The sequence below is a fragment of the Panthera leo genome, chromosome E2 (assembly GCF_018350215.1).
Source record: "Panthera leo isolate Ple1 chromosome E2, P.leo_Ple1_pat1.1, whole genome shotgun sequence".
NCBI classification, from domain to species: domain Eukaryota; kingdom Metazoa; phylum Chordata; class Mammalia; order Carnivora; family Felidae; genus Panthera; species Panthera leo.
In genome coordinates, this window is record NC_056693.1 from 47050756 (window position 1) to 47067891 (window position 17136).

The 17136-nt window shown below is 41.8% G+C and overlaps 1 protein-coding gene across 1 annotated transcript in view; it reads left to right on the plus strand.

Annotated features, from left to right (window-relative positions):
* Positions 1-17136, plus strand: part of PKD1L3 (polycystin 1 like 3, transient receptor potential channel interacting) — a 79048-nt gene that overhangs the window by 31973 nt on the left and 29939 nt on the right. Inside the window, 8 exon segments of the mRNA XM_042917916.1 lie at positions 3629-3775; positions 8464-8520; positions 8522-8659; positions 8981-9168; positions 9653-9675; positions 10362-10542; positions 11180-11372; positions 11476-11707. Coding sequence (XP_042773850.1) covers positions 3629-3775; positions 8464-8520; positions 8522-8659; positions 8981-9168; positions 9653-9675; positions 10362-10542; positions 11180-11372; positions 11476-11707 — 1159 coding nt within the window.

Here is a 17136-nt window from a genome sequence, read left to right on the forward strand (position 1 = left end):
GGCTCCGAGCCATCAGCCCAGAGCCTGACGCGGGGCTTGAACTCACGGACTGCGAGATCGTGACCTGGCTGAAGTCGGACGCTTAACCGACTGCGCCACCCAGGCGCCCCTCTCTCTGTCTTTCAAAAATGAATAAACATTAAAAAGAAAATATTAAAAAAAAAATAAAATAAATTTCAAAACATTTACAAAGAAGAAACCCTGCAAAGAAATATGGGAAGTTAACAATATAATTTTGTATGGGTGATTAAGTGATGGGTGGTTTTTTTCTTTTATCTTCATTTAATATTGTCATGATTGTAAAAACAGCAAATAACAACCACTTACTGCCCCAAAGTGTTATAAATTAAAAGTACCTATAAACTTGAGAAAAGATCTTTCAAGATTAAATGTAATGAATGACTATTCACTAAGTATACTTGGGGTAAAAATTAAGAGCTTGAAGGTAAGAATAGAAGAATCGTGTTATGGGATGTGCCCAGGGGGCTAGAGAGGGAAAAGGTCAGTGATGAGTGCATGAACCTGATGTGTGTGAGGCCCACATGACCTGTTTTTCTCCAGCAGCAGGAGGAGTGAGAAGAGGTGGGTGGAGAGAGTAATGGTGAAATTAACTAAGGACCAAGATGATTGGTGGTTTGGGGTTTGGGAAAAAGAAGGGAATGAAGTCAAAGGTCTAAGGCCCAGGTGTTCAAATTGTTGCTGAATATTGTCCACCTGCAAAGGGTGTACAGCTTGCCTGTTTGTCAGCAAAATGAGTCTTTCCCTGCTATGCTAGACCACTAGGCTAGTAGAGTCTAATAATTTGCTTGCTGTCCCCACTCTGTTCAGGCATCTACAGAGCAGCTTGTACACTATCATTCCAGTTTGATTATAATGGTGAATAATGTGTAATAAGTACTTGAAGAAATGCTTAACTTTGCTAGTTATCAAGGAATGCAAAGTAAAGCCACCGTGAGAGCACTAAACATCCACCAGAATAACTAGAATTAAAAAGTCTGACAAAACCAAGTTTGGGTGAAGTTGGAGGCAACTGGGACTCACAAGCGATGCTGGGAGCCCAAAACAGTGCAGCCACGTGGGAGAACAGTTTGACAAGGCATGTAAAGTTGAATGGACCTTTACCATCTGACCCAGAAATTCCACTCCCAGGTATTCACCCAAGAGAAATGAAAACATAGGTCCATTCCAAAATGTATACACATTCGTTCATAGCAGTTTTACTAATAGCTGTTCAAAACTAGAAACAACACATAAAAAATTTTAAAAAAAAAACTAGAAGCAACACAAGTGTCCATCAGGTGAATGAATAAGCAAGTATTAGCATGTTCATTTAATGGAATACTACTCACCAACAAAAAGAACAATCTACTGATACACACAGTAACATGGATGAATCTCAAAAACGTTATGCCAAGCAAAAGAAGCCAGAACAAAAGAAAACATGCTGTATGATTGTACATATATGAAATTCTAAAATAGGCAAACTAGTGCAAGAGACAGAAAGCAGATCAGCGGCCACCTGGGGCCAGGGGTGAGTCTGAGGGGGGTTGACTGCAAAGGGACACAAGGGGACTTTTGGAGGTGATAGCTTGGCAGTGGTGGTACTTACACAAGTGTTCACATTATGAAAAATGTGTTGGACTGGGGGTTCCTAGATGGCTCAGTTAGAAAAGTGTGCAACTCTTGATCTCGGGGTTGTGAGTTTAAGCCTCATCTTGGGTGTGGAGATTGCTAAAATAAATTAAAGACCTAAAAAACTGTACTGAACTGTACCTTTTATTCATTTTTTTAAGTAGACTTCTCAGGCAGAACAGAGACCAGCGTGGGCTCAAAACCCTGAGATCAAGACCTAAACTGAGATCAAGAGCTGGGCACTTAGTCACCTGAGCCACCCAGGCACCCCTTGACCTGTATGTTCAAATGGGTGCCTTTTATCATATGTAAATTATACCACAATAAAGTTTTTGTTTTGTTTTGTTTTGTTTTTTGGTAGAGCACCAGTGGGGGAAGGACAGAGGGAGAGGAAGAGAGAGACTCTCAAGCAGGCTCCCTGCCCAGCGCAGAGCCTGACATGGGGCTCAATCTCACAACCTTGAGATTATGATCTGAGCCAAAATCAAGAGTCGGATGCTTAACAAACTGACCCACCCAGGCACCCCACAATAAATTTTTTTAAGTATGCATGTAGAAAAAAATTCTAGAGTTATATATACTAAGTATTACCAATAATTATCTCTGAGTAGTAGGCTTATAAATTTTAAAATTGTTTCTTCATTATATTTTTAGATATTTTCAAAAAAAATTTAAGAGTGTATTTATTTTGGGAGAGAGCGGGGAGGGGCAGTGAGAGCGGGAGAGAGAGAATCTCAAGCAGGCTCTGTCCATGCTTTCATCACAGGGCTTGATGGGGGCTCGAACTCACAAACCATGAGATCACGATCTGAGCCAAAGTTGGACACTTAACCAACTGAGCCACCCAGGTGCCCAAAATATTTTCATAGTCTTTAACAGCAAATTTGTATACTCACATTAGATTCTTTTTATATGAAAGAATAAGAAAGTAAAAGTTACGCTGGGGTCATAAAAAGCCCATGACAAGTTTCTCACCAATCAGAAAGTAGATTTTTTCTTGTTTTTTATACTTTACTCATAAATGAAAAACTTTAATAGTACAAGATACACTAGCTAAGTTTAAATCAAATGTACCTTAGTCACTTGTGATTTTATAAACTGCCTCAATCAGAGAGTTCCTAGAAATATTTTAGCTTTAAAGAAGTCTATTCATCACACAAAAAATATTTTCAACTAAAATTCAACAAAGATTTTGACTGGAGAGATTTAAGTTGCTTTATAATATTAAACATAGGCTCTCAGGGAAATAGCATCATGACAATAGAGGAGGAGGTTAATGGACTAGTTGCAAGATGAAGTCAAACAACTTGAACAGTAGGTGTCCCAGGGGTCAAGTTTGTCGGAGGTTGAAGTTCCTGGAGAAAGGAGACACATGGTAAAACACTGTGGTCAGAAAGAGGATGAAACCTCAGGGCCTCTGGCTCTGTGAGGTAAAGACAGAGCTACAGACCCCGGCAGGATCAGAAGTCAGTAGTATAAATGTTGAAGATCACTCCCTGACCCACCCCCAGGGATGTCCCCTCAGACCCTGGTGACAGAGACAGAGACAGATGGGATACTCGAAGAGATGGCAGGGCCCTGGCACATAAGAACAGGAAAGTTAAGGAATATATACACTCACCAAACTATTCCTAAGTTATACAAGTCTGCGTTCTGTTTTGTTTGGTTTTGAGAGAGAGAGAGAATCCCAAGCAGTCTCTGTGCTGTCAGTCCAGAGCCCAATACAGGGCTCGAACTCATAAACTGTGAGATCATGACGTGAGCCAAAGTTGGACACTCAACCGACTGAGCCACCCAGGCGCCCCTGCTTTCTGGTTTTGATACATGAATTCTCTTAGAGGTTGCAAAGGAAGAAATTGGATCAGCTTTTGTTTCTTTCTCTAGTTCTTGCCTCACAATGAAAAGAATCCATTTACCGATAGTGCAAGATTACTTCTTGTTGCAACAACTGGTTCATGCCCACCTCCCTACCATGCTTATCTTCATTTTACTATAGGTATGGAAACCGGGTAATTGCCAGGGACGTGGCAGGTAAAAGGAAATGGCACTTCCTGTCCAACTGTTGGCTGGCCATGGACCTTGGAGAGAGTGAGCCTGACCGGGTCTTCAAACCAGTCTCAAAGAAAGAACTCTTTTCCTTTAGGTATTGGTGGGGAAATGGTGGTGTTCCACAAGTCTCTGAGGCTCTGTTCATTTTTCTTCATCCTCCGTTGCTCAGACTGGATAATTCCAATTGACCCATCTTCGGGTTTCTGCTTCTTTTTTCTGCCTGCTCAGATCTGCTGTAGAGCCTTTCATTTCACTTGTATTTTTCAACTGCAAACTTTCTTTTTGGTTCTTTTAAAAAATAATTTTTAGGGATGCGTGGGTGGCTCAGTTGGTTGAGTGTCCAACTTCAGCTCGGGTCATGATCTCATAGCTCATGAGTTCGAGCCCCATGTGGGGCTCTCTGCTGACAGTGCAGAGCCAGCTTGGGATCCTGTCTCCCTTTCTCTGCCCCTCCCCCATTTGCAGTCTGTCTCTCAGAAAAAAACATATAAAAAAATAATAATAATAATTTCTGTGTGTTTATTGATATTTTCTGTTTGGGAAAACACCATTCTCATTTACTTTCCTTTAGTTCTTTAGACATAGTTTCCTTTAATTCTTTGAACACATTTAAAATAGCTGATTTAAAGGCTTTTTCTAGTTTTCCAGTGTCTTGGCTTTCTCAGGGACAGTGTATTGATAACTCTGTGTGTGTGTGTGTGCCTGTGTGTGTGCGCGCACACACACACGCACACACACACACAAGCCATACTTTGTTGTTTTTTAGTGTCTTGTGATCTTTTGTTGAAAACTGGACATTTTATTATTAAAAAAAGTTTTTTTTAATCTTTATTTATTTTTGAGAAAAAGAGACAGAGTGTGAGTGGGGGAGAAACAGAGAGAGAGGGAGACACAGAATCCAAAGCAGGCTCCAGACTCCGAGCTGTGAGCACAAAGCCCGACACGGGGCTCAAACCCACCAACCACGAGATCATGACCTGAGCTGAAGTCAGACGCTCAACCGACTGAGCCACCCAGGCGCCCCAAAAACTGGACATTTTAAATAATAGAATGTGGCAACTCTGGAAATCAGATTTTCTTCCCTTTCCCTGGGATTTGTTGTTCTCAAACACAAATTTGTTGTTGTTGTCTGTTTCACGATTTCTCTGAATGAATTCTGTATCCTTTGTCATGGCGTGCAGCTGAAGTGTCTGCCCAGTTAGTCTGGAGGTCAGCTAATGTTTGGATAGAGATTCCCTAAACACCTGGAGCCAGTAAGTCTCCTGGTCTTTGCCAAGGGGATTTGTGTGCATGTTGTGTCATACCCTCAGCCCTCAGCAAGGCACCGGCCAGCTCTGCCTTGGTCTTCACTTCCTGCTTGCTGAGAGCCTCAATGTCATGCAGGGGTGAGGGCTCAGGACGTTCTCTGGCATCTCCTGAGCCCACACACAGGCCTGGATTCCCAGCAGTTATGTCAGAGCTTTCAAAACTCCTGCAGACTTCTTGTTTCCCAGTTTCTTTTCAGTTTTTTGGTTAGCCTGTTGTTCACCCACCATGGCAGGCAGCTATGAAGTTGCCTCTGAGTATATTTTTAAAATTTTTGTTAATGTGTATTTATTTTTGAGAGAGAGACACACACAGAACACGAACAGGAGAGGAGCAGAGAGAGGAGACACAGAATCCAAAGCAGGCTTCAGGCTCTGAGCTGTCAGCACAGAGCCCAACGCAAGGCTCGAGCTCAGGAACCGTGAGATCGTGACCTGAGCTGAAGTTACCACTTAACCCACGGACCCACCCATGTGCCCCGCCTTTGAGTATTTTTCACAGTGCCCTCAGGGGAAAAGCTTTTCAAAGCTAGTGAATACCCAGTCAGGTCAAGTAAGGACAGCCTTGCAAGTGGGGTTTTCCTGGGAACTACCAGACAGCTCAGATCATCACAGTTCTCTGGGAAGGAGACCTTAAAGGAGCTCCAGTCCTGTTCTGCCTTCTTTTTAGTGGCCCCTGGCTTTCTCTGTGATTAAAGCCTGTCAGGTCACTGTAGAGCTAGAGAAAGGGAGATGGGAACAGGGCAAGTGACAATGCCACAGAGTTAACTGCTTTTACTGATACTCATTCATTTTTCGTTTTTCTTTTTTTTAGTTTTGTTTTTTATTTTTTAAAACTTACATCCGAATTAACATATAGTGAAACGATGATTTCAGGAGTAGATTCCTTAGTGCCCCTTACCCATTTAGCCCATCCCCCCCTCCCACAACCCCTCCAGCAACCCTGTTTGTTTTCCATATTTATGAGTCTCTTCTGTTTTGTCCCCCTCCCTGTTTTTATATTATTTTTGTTTCCTTGCCCTTATGTCCATCTGTTTTGTCTCTTAAAGCCCTCATATGAGTGAAGTCATATGATTTTTGTCTTTCTCTGACTAATTTCACTTAGCATAATACCCTCCAGTTCCATCCACGTAGTTGCAAATGGCAGGATTCCACTCTTTTTGATTGGTGAGTAATACTCCATTGTATATATATACCACATCTTCTTTATCCATTCATCCATCGATGGACATTTGGGCTCTTTCCATACTTTGGCTACTGTGGACAGTGCTGCTATAAACATGGGGGTGCATGTGTCCCTTCGAATGCCTAGTAGTGCAATTGCTGGGTCATAGGGTAGTTCGATTTTTAGTTTTTTGAGGAACGTCCATACTGTTTTCCAGAGTGGCTCACCAGCTTGCATTGCCACCAACAATGCAAAAGAGATCCTCTTTCTCCGCATCCTCACCAACATCTGTGGTTGCCTGAGTTGTTAATGTTCGCCATTCTGACAGCCATTTTAATGACTGTATGTTTCAGTTATAAGATTTCTAATTAATTTTATTTCTGTTTCTCAGAATTTTTTATTCTTTTTAAGTGAATGCTATGCCTTGATTCGTCTCTTTGAGCAACCTGAAATACTTATTTTGAAATCTTTGTCAGACTGTCCCATAAAATTAATTTCTTCAGGACTGAATTATTGATTGTTTTGGTTGCCTTTCTCTGCATTTGATTTCTTCCTGAGTTTAGGAATTTGGGATCATAAGTTTATTTGTGGGGGGGAGGTATTGTTAAATTTCTTTCTCTCTCCCTCATCCCTGACTAGTAGTCTTGTTGCTGTTTCCATGTAACTCTTCACTTGGCTAGTCTAGAATTAGGCCTTATTATATTACAGTATTTTGGATCTCCTATTCCTCAGTGGAATTGACAAAACTAGGGCTCTTGCAGATTTTGTCTGGAACGAGTGGATTTCTTGGCTCAATTCCTGGTTATGGGGCTGTCCTTTTTCCGCCCACCTCCCTACCCATAAATTGGCAGTTTATTGTTCTGCAGTCTCCCTTCATGAGCTCCAGCCTGAACCTGGGCTCCAAGCAGTGAAGTTGGCTTTACTCTCCCTACCCCACCCTATGAAATACTTTCATTTCCAATTACCTTGGAAGAACCAAACTCCTGCCTGCATACTGCTTTCTTCTGGAGCCCAGAAATCTTCCCTGCTCATCGCCATGTTTTTTTCATTCCATTTCTCCTCCTCATAGATGTTTATCTTGTTTTGAAACCCAGCCAATATTTTTGGCTCTTCCTTTTTTTTTTTTTTTTTAAATGTTTGTTTATTTGTGTTGAGAGTGTGTGCATGCATGCAGAGAGAGGGAAAGGGAGAATCTCAGGCAGGCTCCACACTGTCAGTGCAGAGCCTGATGTGGGGCTGGATCCCACCACTGTGGGATCATGACCTGAGCTGAAATCAAGAGTCAGTCACGTAACCAACTGAGCTAACCAGGCGTGCCTTTGGTTATTTCTTTTTTTTTTTTAATTTTTTTTTTTAACATTTATTTATTTTTGAGACAGATAGAGACAGAGCATGAGCAGGGGAGGGTCAGAGAGAGAGGGAGACACAGAATCCGAAACAGGCTCCAGGCTCTGAGCTGTCAACCCAGAGCCTGATGCGGGGCTCGAACTCACAGACCGTGAGATCATGACCCGAGCCAAAGTTGGACGCCCAACCGACTGAGCCACCCAGGCGCCCCTGGTTATTTCTTTTTATGCCTTATTTATAGTTCGTCCACATTCGGAGAAGAGAAGGGGCTCAAACTATAAATTTACCAAACTATGTTGAGTGGAAGCCCAATGCAAACTTGTGAAGAGTAAAAGATTTATCAAAACTCTTAGCTAAAAGAACCGTTGTTTTCTTTTTTAAGTTTATTTATTTTAAAGAGACAGAAAGCACAAGTTGGGGAGAGGCATAGACAGAGGGCAAGAGAGAGAATCCCAAACAGGCTCCTCACGTCAGTGCAGAGCCCAATGCAGGGTTCGAACCCATAAACCATGAGATCATGGCCTGAGCCAAAGTCAGACACTTAACCCACTGAGCCACCCAGGCACCCCGCTCAGTACTTCTTGTTGGACTGTGCTCAGTTCTTTATATGCTCACCACAGTCCTGTGATCTGGAAACTATTATTAGCCCTTTTTTTACGAATCAGGAAACTGAGGTTTGGAGAAGATTAATTTTACTGAGATCAAGGGGACAGTATGTTTCAGGTTTAAAAGAACCGTTTTTAATTTTAAACTCTCATACAATATAAATTAACCTTATCCTTGACAACCTTTTGTCCTAATGCTACAAAAGAATCATGTTGCCATGAATTTGAAAGAGTCTTCATAGAGGTGTTGGATACTGGCCTAGTTGTTGGTGTAAGCGTGTTGCCGGGCAAACCGCCTCTTAGTCTAGGATGCTGTCAGAATGAAGTCTCACTTCTGTCCTTTTCTAATTTCTCTTCTTAGACACCTGTTTTCCTCCATGATTGTAGGAAAGCTCACCCAGGATCATCTGTGGCTCGGAGAACCAGTTTACAAGAGTCCAGAGGCTCTCTTGCTGCATGACCTTGCTTCTGTGCAACATGGTCGTCAACATCATGTTCTGGAGGAAAACTGGCACCACTGCCCAGAGAGATGAGCAAGGTATGGGTGAGCCCGATGTGTAGCCTTTGTGGTGTGTAATCCTCTTATAGTACTGCACTCTTCTTCCTTGCAGGGTCAGAAACACAATCCTGATGTGCCTTTGTTTTTTCCTTCGCTACTCTAACACTTGAATACTCTTAACAGGTTTCCTCAGGGTTCCCATTCATTAGTGAATGAAGCAGCCTTAGGAACACATCGGGATCTTTACTACCATGAAGATGTCCTGTCCTTAGATAGTCATGGTTAAATTGCCAAACAGATGGCTAAAGCTAGGAGAGGAAGGAGTCTGAGATGATTTCATCTCTTGAGGATACAGGTTGATGTGATGTTCTTCTTCCAGTGGGTCCATTGCTATGACCTGGTCCCAACTGTTCATCAGCATCCAAACCGCTGTCTTCCTCTTCCCTGTCAGTCTCGTAATCGGGAGGCTCTTCCTGCTGATCTAGCCTCAGGAACCCCTGCCTCTTTTTCCTCCCGACCAGGCTTCCTGCCTCTCAGATGCTCCTTGTGAGCCTCTGTCTCACAGAGGTGACTGAAGTAAGCTTGGTATCTAACTGTATAGGTAGATGGTGGGCCCTGTTTCCCCATGTAGCAGGAAAGGCCAGCAGAGGGGATCTCCTGGAAGGCTCATGGGATCCTATTAATCTTGATAGCTTTTCCCTAATTTCTGTCCTCTGGGCCACAATGCATCATGCCCCTTGTTTCTCCTCTTTTTTTTTTTTTTAATGTTTATTTATTTTTGAAAGAGAGAGAGAGTGAGCGGGAGTTGGGGCATAGAGAGAGGGAGACACAGAATCTGAAGCAGGTTCTAGGCTCTGGGCTGTCCATACAGAGCCCGATGCTGGGCTTGAACTCAAAAACCGCGAGACCATGACCTGAGCTGAAGTCGGACACTTAACCGACTGAGCCACCCAGGCACCCTTTTGTTTCTCCTCTTAATGGTGAAGTATTGTAAGGACAGGATGTGAATGCAGAAGGTAATATTCTGGAATTTTCATTTTTGATGTTTGAGCAAATGGTCCAGTCTTTCATTCTGTATGCTCCTAAAACTAGTTTTATTTTCTTTTTTTAAATTTCTATTTTAGGGGAGCCTGCATGACTCAGTCGGTTAAGTGTCCGACTTCAACTCAGGTCATGATCTTGCCATTCGTGGGTTTGAACCCCATGTCAGGCTCTGTGCTGACACGTCAGAGCCTGGAGCCTACTTCGGATTCTGTGTTTCCCTCTCTCTCTGCCCCTCCCCTGTTCATGCTTTGTCTCTCTCTCAAAAATAAACAAACATTAAAAAAAGTTTTAAATAATAAATTAATAAATGTTTATTTATTTTGAGACAGTGTGAGTGGGGGAGGGGCAGAGGTGGGGAGGGAGAGACAGAGAGAGAGAGAGACCGAGAAAGAGAGAGACTGACTTTCAAGCAGGCTCCACACTCAGCATGGACCCCGACCCAGGACTTGATCTCACCACCATGAGATCATGACCTGAGCTGAAATCAAGAGTCGGACACTTCAACAACTAAGCTACCTAGGTGGTCCTCCTAAAATTAGTTTTGAAGCTACTGTGAAGTGACGTATTTCTGAAAAAGGAGAAAGAAAATGAAAAATAGAGGCTCTTCCCACTAAGCATTTGCCTCTCCTAGTCAAGGGACAACCTCACCATCTATAGCCGCGACCAGTCCTGGGTGAATGTAAAACTGACTTTTCTCCTTTTGGTTCTATATTCAGGAATTAAAGGAGACTGTGGGATTCCTACTCTGGAGAAATATGTACCTACTCTCAGAGTCGGAACAACCTTTATGGAGTCCTTCCAACATTAACAAGCAGGTGAAGCTTTTACCCAGCCTCCTCTGTTCTCACGTAGCAGGTCACGGCTCTCATCAGCGGGCAGGACCCCTTTGGGTAAACGGTAAACTTCCGCAGGTTTTAGTAACTGATCTGTTATCTACCTCCTCCCTTGCTTGCCTCTTGCTTATCCTTCCTACCTCTCAGCATGACCAACAGGCACGGTACAGCCTTCTGCTTGGCCCAGCTTCCTTAGGCTTCCAGTAGAGCTTTTAAGACAATAGATCTGGTGAAACAAAGTAAAGGATTAAGGAAGAGCCCACAAAAATGCCCTCAGACCCCCCCCCCATATTCCATCTGCTTTGTTGGGGGCTCTTGAAACATGTCATTCTTTTTCTTCTGTTGGAATGGTGACATTATGTCATCTATGGATTCTTGAATATAATTGGGGCCTCCTGGGCACTTATCTAATATAGTTGTACATGTACTGTGGTTCTGGTGAAAAAGCCCAGTTAGGTTTAAATTTTTATTTACTTCTAGAGCAAAAGTTGTTTTTATTCTGGATCGCAGTGTAGAATTTTAGACATTGTTACCAGCTGGCCAGGATGATCAGAGAAGACAATACTGATTGTGGTCTAATCTCCAGTGACTGGGCAATTTAACCTCATCATCAATGAGTGAGATGCTAATCTCTGCCAGTTAATTACTATCTGCTGAAGTCTCCCACTTGCTGAAGTATGAACCTCGGCCTGTATTTTCAATGGTTCCTGAAGGCCAGCATCATTTCTGTCATTACCTGCTCAGAGTTCTGCAGAGGCTTCAATCTCACTTAAGTGCACTGGGTCCCACTCAGGCTGACCAGCCTTGTGACATCCTAGATGCCACCAGTCAACTGCAAGAACTCCAGGAGCTCTTGGAAATACATATTCTTCCAACAGAACAGGGGCCATTCAGGTAATAATGCACCACCCGGCTTCTTTTGTCACTTATAGTCTTCCTGTGCTTCTCTCTGAGCTGTGGGCTAGCAGGTTATTCTTTCAACTTCTGTTCTTAAGAGAGGCAACCTGTTCCCCCTCCTGAGCCCGGAAGAAGGGAAGAAGCCCGTCGCTAATGGCCTGCCCCGATGGTTGACTTGCATCTCCTGGCTCCCTCTGGGTGTCACTAGCCCAGCTGCAGCCTTTTTTACTGCATTTTATAGTCTGGAACTGAACAAAGACCAGGCCACCAACTGGGTTATTTCAGTAATATTATCAGTGCTTCAGAACGTCTTCATCAGCCAGCTAGTAAAGGTATGTGAAAAATGGGTCATACTGGCATGGTAGGCGGGGGGGGGGGGGGGGGGGGGGGGGGGGGGCGGTCGTGAAGGAGAGGTACCCACTCTAGTTGCACGTAGTTTGGAACAGTGAGACCCTTGGGTGTCAATTCAGAGTGCCTAATGTTTCTGCCAATTTGACCACACACACACACACACACACACACACACACACACACACACACACACACAGAAATAGGCAGAATGAGATTTGAGATATGAGTGAGGTAGTCACAGAAAAAACTAACCAGAACTGAGAGACCAGTAGAAACAGAGCAGAAAAGCATTGCCAAGTTAAAAAGGACAAGTAAAAAAATCAATCGGCATCAAACTACTTTTTAAAAAAGCAACAGAAAACTTAATTTTTAAAAACTTTGGATTAAGGAAAATGTCAAGCCCCACAGAAATGTGTAGAGAATAGTATAATGAATTCTGCCGTTCTGTTAGCCAGCTTCAACCATTACTTCATTACCAGAACAAGTCAATCATCTATTTTGAAAAGAAAAATGCCTCACTTCATATCATCTTATCCATAAACATTTTAGTGTGTATATTTCTAAAAAAAAAAAAAAAGACTAATTTTTTGTTTTGTTTTTAAGGTTTTTGTTTTTTGTTTTTTGAGAGAGACAGAGCATGAGCGAGGGAGGGGCATAGAGAGAGACACAGAATCCAAAGCAGGCTCCAGGTTCTGAGCTGTCAGCACAGAACCCAAAATGGGACTCAAACCCATAAACCGTGACATCATGACCTGAGCAGAAGTCAGATGCTCAAGTAGCTGAGCCACCCAGGCGGACTTTAGGCCTCTTCTTTTAAAAACATAAATATAGGGGCGCCTGGATGGCTCAGTCAGTTAGGCATCTGACTTTAGCTCAGGTCATGATCTCACGGTTTGTGAATTTGAGCCCTGAGTCGGGCTCTGCACTGACAGCTGACAGGTCAGAGCCTGGAACCTGCTTTGGATTCTGTGTCTCCCTCTCTCTCTGCCCCTCCCCCACTTGCTCTCTGTGTCTCTCCCTCTCTCTCTCTCTCTCTCTCTCTCTCTCTCAAAAATAAACATTTAAAAAGAGTAAAAAAAACAAATATAAAAACAATTATCACACTAATGTGTTAATATTTATACAATACAAATGTACTTTATACTATAAAAAGATTAAGATGGTTTTTATGTTGTGTATTTTAACGCTTTTTTTTAAAAAAGCCAGGGTTCAGATTTTCCTAATTGTCTCATACATGTTTATTTTATAGTTTGTTCAAATCAAGATTCAAATAAAATCCATGTGTTGCAATCAGCTGATACATCTTTTAAGCACTCTTTATGCTTAGTCTACAGAAGCTCCTCCCTTTCTCTTCCCATTGCTGTCCATTCTTGCTATTTTTATCACAGTGTATTTGTTGAAAAAACTGTATGTTGTCCAGTAGAGTTCTAACATTCTGGATTTTGGTGACAGGATTGTTTCTGCTTTAAGAACCATAGAGGATGGGCCTGAGCTCCCACAACCAAACCTGGAGAACTCTTAAAACTCTTGACATTCAAGCCTCACTTCAGACCAATTAAAATTTTTTTAAATTTTTTAGAATTTATTTTTGAGAGAGACAGAGTGCAAGCAGGGGAGGGGCAGAGAGAGAGGGAGACACAGATTCTGAAGCAGGCACGAGGCTCTAAGCTGTCAGCACACAGCCCAATGCAGGGCTCAAACCCACAAACCGTGAGATCATGACCTGAGCCAAATTTGGACATTCAACCAACTGAGCCACCCATGCACCCTAGACCAATTAAATATTGGTTAAAAAACCAGACCAAGTAATGCCTAGAGATGGTTTCCAATGCCAAGCACGCTTAAACTTCCCAGGTGGTTCCAGTGTATAGCCCCATTTGAGACCCACGGATCCCAGGGTGAACAAGGAGTAGGTAGATCTTAATTAAAAACTGCTGGAGGAGACCAAAACTATAACAAGACCTCTTTAGGAGACTCCTTTGTATCAAACATACAGACAAAGGCTTTCAGGAAATGAAAAATGTGATTTACAAATTTTTAAAATTCACAAGTTGAATTGAAGGAGATGTCACTAATGACCAGGAAGTTTAAATAAACCAAAATAATGCAAAACATGAAATACATATATAAAAATACTGAATAAGGATGAACAGACTTATTTTTTTTTTCTTTTTTAAAATTAAATTCTAATTAGTTAACATGCAGTGCAATATTGGTTTCAGGAATAGAATTCAATGATTCATCACTTATATACAACACCCAGTGCTCATCACAAGTGCCCTCTTTAGTACCCATCACCCATCTAGCCCATCGCCCACCCACCTCCCTCCCTCTGTCAACACGTCGTTTGTTCTCTATTGTTGAGTCTCTTGTGCTTTATTTCCCTCTTTTTTTCTTACCCCTCCTTCCCATATGTTTACCTGTTTTGTTTCTTAATTCTAAATATGAGTGAAATCATGTGGTATTTGTCTTTCTCTGACTTAAATTTCACTTAGCATAATTCATTCTAGCTCCATCCACATCATTGCAAATGGAAAGATCTCATTCTTTTTGATTGCCAAGTAATATTCCGTGGTATGTCTATGTGTGTGTATATGTATACACACACACATACACACACATACCTTATCCATTCATCAGTCAATGGATATTTGGGCTCTCTCCATAGTTTGGCTATTGTTGCTAATGCTGCTGTAAACATTGGGGTGCATGTACCCCTTTGAATCTGTATTTTTATATCCTTTGGATAAATACATAATAGTGTAATTGCTAGAACGTAAGGTAGTTCTATTTTTAGTTTCTTGAGGAACATACTCTTCTCCAGAGTGGCTGCACCAGTTTGCGTTCCCACCAACAGTGCAAGAGGGTTCCCCTTTTTCCTCATCCTTGCCAATACCTGTTGTTTCTTGCATTGTTAATGTTAGCCATTCTGACAGGTATGAGGTGGTATCTCATTGTGGCTTTGATTTGTATTTCCCTGATGATAAGTGATGTTGAGCATCTTTTCATGTGTCTGTCAGCTACCTGGTGTCTTTGGAGAAGTGTCTGTTCATGTTTTCTGCCCATTTGTTAACTGTGTTATTTGGGTTTTTTTGGAGGGTGTTGAAGGGAGAAGAGACTTAGACTGTAGATCCAGGATACTTAACATGCAGGTGATAGGAATGATAATAATTAAACAATCCACTCTTGCAAAGAAATATTTAATTTATTTTAAAAGGCCTCAACTAGTTGCAGGCACAATCAATTTTAAAAGACGCACTGAAATGGAGAATAGCTCTGGAACGGAGCCCGCAATTCTGCATTCCTGACAATTTCCCAGGTGATGCTGGTGCTGCTGGTTCATTGATCACACTTGGAGTAGTATCATTCTGTGTAACAGTTTCTGTGAAAAGTCAATATCATGAAAAAAATGATGGAGGAGTATTCTAGATCCTTTGACTAAATAAGACATTTTTAATATGGATAGGATATTATTCGAGGAAATTATTGATAATTTCCTTAAGTGTAATAATGATGGGAGAATGCCCTGGTTTTTAGGTGATACATACTTGCATACAGGTAGTCCTTGCTTTGTGCTGTTTCATAGTCTGTGAATTTTAGTTACATGGTTTAAATAGCACCAGTGTCCCAGCAACACAGTTCAGATATCGTTTACCATGGTCCTTGAACTGTGAGTGATTGCCTAAAGTACTAACTGCTTGCTGTTAGCTCTTCAGTCCACAAATCACCACCTAAATAACAGCTGTACATCATGATCAGTGACTGTGTCACTTTTAAAGTGTGTGGATGATTGGCCACCTATTATCTGGCTTAGGTACAGACAGCAAAGTGTGTAGTTGTGTTATCTCCTTGTCTTCCAATCACAAACCCCTGTGACATTTTACAAAAAAAAAAAAGATAATTGGAAGAGGCAATTGACCCATAAAGATATAAGTAACAAAGAAAAGTGGAAATGCTGGAAGTGGCATTTAAATAGGTGTAATTGACAGGGGTGCCTGGGTGATTCAGTCGGTTAAGCATCTGACTCTAGAATTTGACTTGGGTCATGATCTCACAGTTTGAGGGACTGAGCTCTGTGTCCAGCTCCTTGCTGAGCACGGAGGCTGTTTAGGATTCTCTCCCTCCCCTCCTCCTCTCTCTCTGTCTCCCTCTTTCTTTCTCTCCCTCTCTCTCCCCCTTTCTCTCCCTCCCCAGCTCTTAGCTCTTGTACACACACTCTCTCTCAAAAAACAAAAAACAAAAACAAAAAAGCAAACAAACAAAAAACAACAACAAAGCAGGGGCACCTTGGTGGCTCAGTCAGTTGAGCTTCTGACTTTGGCTCAGGTCATGATCTTGCAGCTTGTGGGTTCAAACCCTGCTTTGGGATTGCTTTTGTCAGCACAGAGCCAGAGCCTACTTTGGATCCTATGTCCCCCTCTCTCTGCCCCTCCCCAGCTTGTGCTCTCTTTCAAAAATAAACATTAAAATTTTTTTTCACCAAAAAGTGATTTTTCTCTATACAAAGTAAATATTTTTAAAAGCAAAAGAAATTTTATGATCACAATGGCCAAAAAATTTGTAAGAAGTTTATCTTCCCTGGAGTCAAATATATTAGAACAATAATATTCCAATTGGTTTTTTAAAATGGCAAAAACCTGATAATACATGGCGATGCCTCAACCCTTCACTGCTAGTGGAGGAAAATCAGGCAACACAGGGTAAAACCTTCAAATTCTGCATCCCTTTACTAAATAAGTTTCATTTCTAAGGACCTACCCTGAGAAAATTCAAAGTAGTTTACTTTTAAAAATTGGCAACAAATTAAATGCCCCGAAATAGGACACTGCTTAATGAATGTCTTAATATGAGGCAGCCATATCCATATAGTGGAATGCCAAACAACCATTAGAAATGTTAAAGAAAATGTAGTGACGTGGAAAGCCAGTCCAGATATATATATTAAGACACAAGTGATTAAGGGATCTATTCCAAATTTAAATTTTTCTTAAAATCTCTAATTCTTCCTTTTTTCCAAATTTTTATAAAAAACGTTTATCACTTCATTTAAAAAAAGTTGAAGGGGTATGCCCAGGTGGCTCAGTCAGTTAAGCCTCCAACTTCAGCTCAGGTCATTGTCTCATGATTCATGAGATCTAGCCCCACATAGGGCTCTGTGCTGACAGCACAGGGTCTGTTTTGAATCCTGTTTTCCTGTCTCTCTGCCCCTCTACCATGCTCGAGCTCGCTCTCTCTTTCTCTCTCTCAAAAATAAATAAAAAAATTTTTTTAAAGTTGCAGGGGCATGTGGTGGAAAAGTATAAAAAGAGGAAGAGATGGAAGCAAGTGTATTAGATTAGTTATTGCTATCGCTACAGTGTTGAATTTGGTTGGACCTGTGGCCAAGTGAACTTTCTGCTTTTTCTCCCAT